The following is a 7,675-nucleotide window of genomic DNA, read 5'->3' as shown; positions in this document are numbered from 1 at the left end:
AAGAAAGAAACACCTCTCTTGAAGGCCCTATTAAGCAGGTTTGGGAATTTCCATTTCAGGTGCTCATGCTTTGCAAAATTTCCATTTCCAGACTTTGAATTTCTTGAGCCTGACACCCACGGATAGGAAGGCTGAGGTTTGGGTTTTATTAGTTTGTAAAATTTTAAGTTGATATGTTATACTTGAGAATAAAAATAAAGAATAATCACAGTATCAATTTCAAGGGAAAAAAAGTAGGACTTAAATTATGATCCGATTATTTATTTAGCATGGGACTGTGCTATTTGCCATACTGATGAAAAGAAACCGATGGTGCCAGCTCCGAAGTTTGCTGACCTGCCTGAGCCCTGGCCTGGGTGAGAACAAAAGGCTTAAATATAGCAGAGGGGAAAAAAATCAAAATCATAATAAAATACACGAAGGCTCCTGCTTTGATCTGTCACGATTCTGAACATTCAGATAGTGTGCCTTGAAATACAGAGCCGAGCAGGGGAAGCACCTGGCAGCACCGGCCTGGAAACCCTTTAAGGAGAGCGGTCAGGGCCGTGGTGGGCACGGTGGCCCTGACAATTTGTGGGACAAAGCAGGTGGGGTGTGAGTGTCCTGTGTCTCACACTGGCCAAATCCTCCCGTGTAGGGGCAGCGCAGAATTTATGTAACGCTGAAGCCCCGCTCACAAGCCCTCGAAACAAGCAGCAATCGAGGATCCTGTCCAAGTCCCTTCTGGGGCGGCTGTCGCTGGTGCCACCTGGGTGTCAGCCTGTCCGGACCCTGCGGCGGGTGCCGTGCCAGCTCCCTCAGCATCACTGGGGGCTTCTGCGGGGGGGCGCGGGGCTGCTCGGCAGCCGCTCGCTACCTGAGGAGCCTCCTGCAGCCGGGGTTAAAAATAACCGCCCGGCAGCGCAGCAGCGGCGGGACCGGCCTCACCGGAACGACTTTCCTCCGGGGCAGACGCCGCCAGCAGCGGGATTAGCCTCGAGGCTTCTCCCGGTTTATTTTCGCTCCTGGCTTTTCGCTCAGCCGTGCGCTAAAGCCGCACTTCGCAGCCGCCCCGCCCGGCCTCCGGCCGCCCCCGCTCCCCGCTCCGCCGCCCCCGGCGCCGCTCCTCCCGCCCCCCCTCCGGCCCCGGCTCCCCCGGCGCCGCTCCGCCGGGCCCCGTTCCCGCAGCCCCCCCGCTGCGGGGCCGCAGCCTCCTTCCGCCCGCCGCGGGGACAGCGGGGGGGGGACGGGTGGCGGCGGGGGGGGCTCCACCCGGGGACGTGTGTGTGTCTGTGTGTGTGTGTGCGTGTGTCTGTGGGTGTGTGTGTCTGGGGGGGGCTGCGGGGTTAACGGGGGCGGGGATCCCGTGGGGATCAGCTGAGGACAGGGCTGCTCCCCCCCACTTCCTAGGGGAGAGCCAGGCTGGGGGGGCGGTGGGGGCGATGGGGGATAATGGGGGGACACGCGGCCGGCTCCCCGCAGGCTGGGGGCTCGGAGAAAAGGCGCTGAGGGGGAGCAAGAGGGGCAGGAGGGTGCCCCCCCGGGGCGGCCTTGCTGGGAGCAGGGGCAGGGCCTCGCCCCCTCACCTGCCCCCGCGGCCTCCGCCCGCCGCGCCGCGGCCGCCGCTTGTTTGCACTCGGCTTATCCGGAGCGGAAATTCCTTTCCGTTTTTGTGAATGACAAACTCATTACCGATTCATCACCGCGACCTGTTCCAGCCGGCCCGTCGCCGCGGCAACAGGCCCCTTCCGCGCGCCCCCATTGGCTGCTCCGCCCGACGTCCCCATTGAGCGCGCCGCCGCCGGGCCCATTGAGGCGCGCTGCGCGGGGAGCGCTGCGGGAGGCGCCGGCCGGCACGGCACGGGGCTGGGCACGGCACGGCACGGGCACGAGGCTGCGGGCCGGAGGGACAGAGGGAAGGGAGAGCGGCCCCCGCGCCGAGCGGGGCAGCCCGGCTCGGCGGCACGTTAATTGGATTTCATTCACGAGGGGAGGAGGAAAAGCCCGAAGGCTCTCGGGCTGCAGCGGCGATTAGGCAGGTTCATTCAGGGATTCATTGAGAAAAAAAAAAAAAAAAAAAAAAAAAGGCAAGGGAAGAGTAGAGGAGAAGATAAGAAAGGAGAGGAGAGCGGGGACAGGCTGGCAGCGCGCACCCAGCAGCACACGCTCGCACCCGCCGGGGCTGCTGCGCCCTCCCCGGGGCTCCGCCGGCGCCCGGCGCGGGGGAGGCGGTGCGGGGGGGCTGCGTGATTCATTTCCCTGGGGCGGGGGGAGATAAGTTGTGGCGAGGCGGAGGGCTGCCGCCTCCCGCCGCCAGCCAGCCGCATGCCCCTGTGAGAGAGAGGGGCGCTTCCAGAGCCCGCTCCGCGCCCCCCGTCCTTCCTCATGCTAGATACGCTCAGACCCGTCCCTTTCGCGTCGGAAATGGCGATTAGTAAATCTGTGGCGTGGCTGAACGAGCAGCTGGAGATGGGCAACGAGCGGCTGCTGCTGATGGACTGCCGGCCGCAGGAGTTGTACGAGTCGTCCCACATCGAGTCGGCCATCAACGTGGCCATCCCCGGCATCATGCTGCGGCGGCTGCAGAAGGGCAACCTGCCCCTGCGCTCCCTCGTCGCCAGCAGCGAGGAGGACCGGGAGCGCTTCGCCCGCCGGTGCGGCACCGACACGGTGGTGCTGTACGACGAGCACAGCCGCGACTGGAACGAGAACACGGGCGGCGAGTCCGTGCTGGGGCTGCTCCTCAAGCGCCTCAAAGACGAAGGCTGCAAGGCGTTTTATCTGGAAGGTGAGCGAGGGGGGCCGGGGAGGCGAGCTCCCCGAACCCGGAGCAGCGGAGCAGGGGTGGGGGGCAGCGCCCGCAGCGACCCCCGGGCCCCGCAGGCTGTCGGGGGCTGCCCCCGTGCTTCCCCCCTCCCCCCCGCAGCGCCCCTCTCCTCGCTTTGCTTAAGGACACCCAGGGGGCTGGGGTCGCTGCAGCAGCCAGGGGAGGACGGGGTAAGCGGGGACCCCGGCAGGAGCCGGGCAGGACGGCAGGAGGTGCCGCCCGGCCGTCCCTGAGAGGTCCCCGCGGGGCGAAGCGGCTCTGGGCTTTAATCGCGGCCGCCCGGAGCCCCCCCGCTGCCGCAGCGGGCGATTTTGCTAAAACCTTCTTTTAGGTTAGTCCGTCTGCATGGCCGTGTGGCGTTTTCCTCTTTTTTACCCGGGTCTGGAAGGGGTGGGAAACAGATGTCCCCTTGCAGGCAGAGCTGTACCGGGCATGCAGTCTCATATCAGGTTGCATTTTTTTTTTTTTCGCTTTGCTTTTCTCCTTAGGTGGTTTCAGCAAGTTCCAGGCCGAGTTTGCCCTGCACTGCGAAACTAACCTAGACAGCTCATGTAGCAGCAGCTCTCCTCCGCTGCCAGTCCTGGGTTTAGGAGGGCTCCGAATCAGCTCTGACTCCTCATCAGATATTGAATCTGACATTGACAGAGACCCCAATAGTGCCACCGACTCCGATGGCAGCCCTCTCTCCAACAACCAGCCTTCCTTCCCAGTGGAGATTTTACCCTACCTCTACTTAGGCTGTGCCAAGGACTCCACGAATCTGGACGTTTTAGAAGAGTTTGGCATAAAATACATCTTGAATGTTACCCCCAACCTGCCTAATCTCTTTGAAAACGCCGGCGAATTCAAGTACAAGCAGATCCCGATCTCTGACCACTGGAGCCAAAATCTGTCTCAGTTCTTCCCTGAGGCCATCTCCTTCATAGGTGAGACACGGTTATTTGCTAACAGCTGCACAGCAAGCGGTAGAAGTCAGTTTATTTTGCAGAATTCAAGAGATTTGGGGTGAGGAGAGGTAGTAGCATTTCTCACGGTCTCTGGGGTATGCCCTGCTTTCTGATTTTTTTAAATTATTATTTATTTAAAGCTGGTTTAAGTTGAGAGGTGGGTGCTGTTTGCAGATTTATTGAGAGGTGTGAGTGACATTTGCAGGTACCAAATGTCTACCTGGTTTGGCTGGCTGTGGAAATCCTCCCTGAGGCATTTGTGTGGAAGCTGGGGGCTGAGCGATGTGCGGGATGGGGCATATCTTGAAATTTCTTTGTAGGGCAGAGGGAGAAGGCATATGAGTCTGGGGTTGGTGGCTTTATGCTCCCCCCCCCTTCTTTTTTTTTCTTTTTTCTTTCTCCTCTTGAGGCTACTGGAGAGCAGTGTGATGAAAAGAAACGTTCTGGGAAGCTAATTTTAGCTTTTAAAATGCAACTTACTCATAACCGGCATCCCTGGCAAATGTATAGTCAGGGCTTTAATTAAATCTCGTGGTAATAATGATACACCTCTCGGGCTCAGTGCATCGGCTAGGCAGCCCTTCGCCGTTATCCGGCAGCTTTGGAAACGCGTCCCCCAGGGCTCGAGGAGTCCTCGTTCACGTTTGTACTTGGACGGGGGGACACAAAGTCTAAAGCCGCCTCGCTTGGGGTGCGGTGGGGTGGGCATCGCATTATCTGTTGGGAAGCTGTGCTGTAATCCGGTTGAATGATACCGGTAATAGTGGAGAATGTAGGTAATCTGAGCCCAGCAGGAAGAAATGTGGGCTGGAAGCCACAAAGAAACTAATCTCCAGGCATTGTAATGCATTTCCTATTACAAAGGAACCCATTTTCAACCAATGTTGACATCCTGTTCCTCCTAATGGGCTGTCCCCTGTGACTTCCCTCATTCTTTTAAAATGCCTGAATACCTCCATTGTTAGCTGCACAACAGTTGGAGAATAATTTAATAGACCTTTGCAGTCTGCTGGTCTGTATAAAAGGCATTCAGTGACATATTGCAGGATTTCCATGCTGGGGCGAGGGGACTAAGAATTTAAAGCAAATCTCCAAGCGAAAGAGTGTCTTTTAAAACTGACTTCTAAAACAGTGTCATGCGGCGTATCCTGCTCCCTTTGTCTCCTTAGTTTTCTCAGTTCTTGGACTCCTGTGCATATGCTTAGGGGGGTGGATTCACCTCCTGTCTTGGTTTTAAGCCGGTGAAGTTAACTCTTGCCTTACCCTGCCAGTCACTGAGATCAGAATTGCCCTTTCTTCCTGCCCGATACTAATCTTGTTTGTGCTGTGAGATCAGTTACCAACCCTCTATCTTATGTGTCTTTCTCTGCCTCTTTGTCTCTGTGCAGATGAAGCAAGGGGGAAGAACTGTGGCGTCCTGGTGCATTGCTTAGCAGGGATCAGTCGCTCGGTCACGGTGACGGTGGCCTACCTCATGCAGAAGCTCAACTTGTCCATGAATGATGCCTATGACATCGTCAAGATGAAGAAGTCCAACATTTCTCCCAACTTCAACTTCATGGGTCAGCTGCTGGACTTTGAGCGGACCCTGGGGCTGAGCAGCCCCTGTGACAATCGTGTGCCCAACCAGCAGCTGTACTTCACCACCCCTTCCAACCAGAACGTCTTCCAGGTGGACTCCCTGCAGTCCACGTGAGTGCCTGCGGCCTCCCTTCTCCTGTCTGTCTCATGGGATCATTCCTCACTGGTTTCTCTTCGGCAGCGATCAAGAAGACGCAGCTTTCTCTTTTTCTGGCCTGCGGTACCAGGCAGTGGCTGCTGGCGCAGGCCAGGAAAGGTTATGCGGTATGGAGCAGGCGGCTGCGATGGGAGGGACGGCGCTGAGCTCTCTGGGATGCCCGCGGCGGGCTCGTGGGCGCTCACTGCCTCCCGGCGGGGCAGGATGAGGCTGGCCGGGGCCAAGCACATGCTCCCTGGGACCGGAGCTGCCCCGCTCCCCTCTGCGCTTTTGGATCTGCGGCGTACACTTCTGTCTTCAGTGAAGACTGGTTATTTTGTTTGTTGATTGGTTTTGATTTAGAGGAGCCAAAGAAAGAGATTTCAGCTTAGTGTATTTGGAGTACTTGTTTGCCAGGAGCTCAGTAGTATTCTACTTGATCAATGTAAATATTTAATCTTGAGTCGATTTGTGATTTTTTTTTTTTTTGAATTCACATGTATTCAAGAGATCAATCCAAGGGACATATATGTTTTTGTTCTCTTCATAAACTCTGCTTTATTTGTTTGTTCTTTTTTTTTTTTTTTTAATGATTATTATTGCAAAGAATATATTTGCAGCATGCTTAATTTTATGGTTCAACTGAAGCAAGCTTTCCATGGGGGAGATACGGCAATGGTGAGAAGTTTGTGAGCAAGTACAGTCTCTTCTTTCATATATTTTTCTTTCCCTTGTGGTGTTTTTTTTTTTTTTTTCCTCACACTCTTGTTGTAGTTTCCACATGATATATATATTTTTAAAATTAAATTAATTTTTTTGCCTTACCTTTTGTAAATAGATCATCTGGGAGGAGATCTGTCTTTGAATGCGAAAGATTTTTGACCACTTTTTAAAACTTTCAGATGTGCTAAAACAGTGCATTACCTCTGTACAAATTCTTCAGGGAGCTTCACTTCAAATGCAATATTTTGCGTCTTTTTCTTTCTTTCGTTTTTTTTTTTTTTGTATAAAACTGGAAGTATGTGCGAACATTTGTACCTGTGTGTACGCACAGTGAACCTGCACATGGTTGCCAATAAGGGAGAGTAATTCATGGTGTAAAAGTTTTAAGATGGAATTTATTATAAGAATGTAAAACCTTAAGTTATTAATAAATAAATAACTATTTTTGGCTATTGAGAACCCGCCTCGTTTATTCCTCCTCTCCCCTCTGTGTGGGTGTGGTTAATGGCACATACACATATGGTTCTGTTTAAAGGTAATGATTGTTTTCAACAGCTTTTGTACAGCCCCAGAGACAATAAAGCCTTGCTTTCCCCTTTGGTCCACTGCTGCTTAAATGAATAAACTGTACACATACAGGGCTCTTGCCTTTGGTGAAGGGAAGACTTTGAAGGCCTTTAGGTTAATCACAAAATATTCCAACATCCCTTTGCAACCCCAGGGATGCACCTGATGCATAAGGATCTCTATTTTTTATTTATTTTTTTTGGATCAAGGAGCTGCTGCTTTCTGGGTTTATTTACAAGTGTTGGCCATTCTATTACGGATGACAGGAGATGGGATTGTGCTTTCCTTATCTGTCTGGCAGGAACTCATTTCCCAGAAACCCATAAACACTTTGCAGTCAGTGAAAGATTTTCTGTCGTTGTTCAGCCACGTTGTAATTTAGCACGTGCAGCCACAGAGGAAAAGTCTCTACGTACCTGTAGTCACCTCACGTCCTCTTTGGACCGTTCAAGCAGCCCTGTCTCTGCGGGAGGGAAAAGGGTGATTCTTGTGATTGCAAAACTTCCTGCTGCAATGTACTAACATCCTTCCTAAGGAGAAGTGGCCCACAGAAGGGTGGTGCCAAAACCCATGTGCAGTGCAAGGGAGGTGGATGGCTCCTCCAGCTTGGGCTGTCAGCTGGGGTTCTGCACAGATCCTGGCAGCCGGAGCACATTTCATGTAATTTTAGCAACTGCAAGTGTGTGAAATGAAAAGCAAACAAAACATGGGAAAAAAGTGAGTCACTGTCTCATGCAGTAGTGGCCTAGATTGAGTGCATAAACTGTGAAAGTAGAAGTGGGTTGCAGTTAAACTTGGCTTGTGCTAATCCAGTTTTGAACGGTTTCCGCTCTTGGCATTCCCTGTGCTGCTCTGTTCAAAGTGGAGATTTGCAAGCAGCTCTAGCAATTTCCTGTCCAGCTGCAGCTCAAGTGA

General features: G+C 53.7%; 1 protein-coding gene across 2 annotated transcripts; it reads left to right on the top strand.

Annotated features, from left to right (window-relative positions):
- The first annotated feature begins 1,766 nt into the window (after positions 1-1,766).
- Positions 1,767-6,652, top strand: DUSP6 (dual specificity phosphatase 6). 2 transcript variants are annotated; one of them, XM_068667834.1, is made up of 3 exons: positions 1,769-2,767; positions 3,295-3,732; positions 5,142-6,652. In XM_068667834.1, exons 1-3 carry the CDS (start codon positions 2,365-2,367, stop codon positions 5,447-5,449), a joined length of 1,149 nt encoding a protein of 382 aa, XP_068523935.1. In that variant the 5' UTR covers positions 1,769-2,364; the 3' UTR covers positions 5,450-6,652. The 2 variants fall into 2 exon arrangements, with proteins under 2 accessions (XP_068523945.1, XP_068523935.1); XM_068667844.1 differs by lacking the exon at positions 3,295-3,732 and having other exon boundaries at positions 1,767-2,767.
- The last annotated feature ends 1,023 nt before the right edge of the window (positions 6,653-7,675 follow it).

The sequence above is a fragment of the Anas acuta genome, chromosome 1 (genome assembly GCF_963932015.1).
Source record: "Anas acuta chromosome 1, bAnaAcu1.1, whole genome shotgun sequence".
Taxonomy (NCBI): domain Eukaryota; kingdom Metazoa; phylum Chordata; class Aves; order Anseriformes; family Anatidae; genus Anas; species Anas acuta.
The sequence above is the reverse complement of the archived record's forward strand: the minus strand, read 5'-3'. Positions and strand labels throughout refer to the sequence as shown.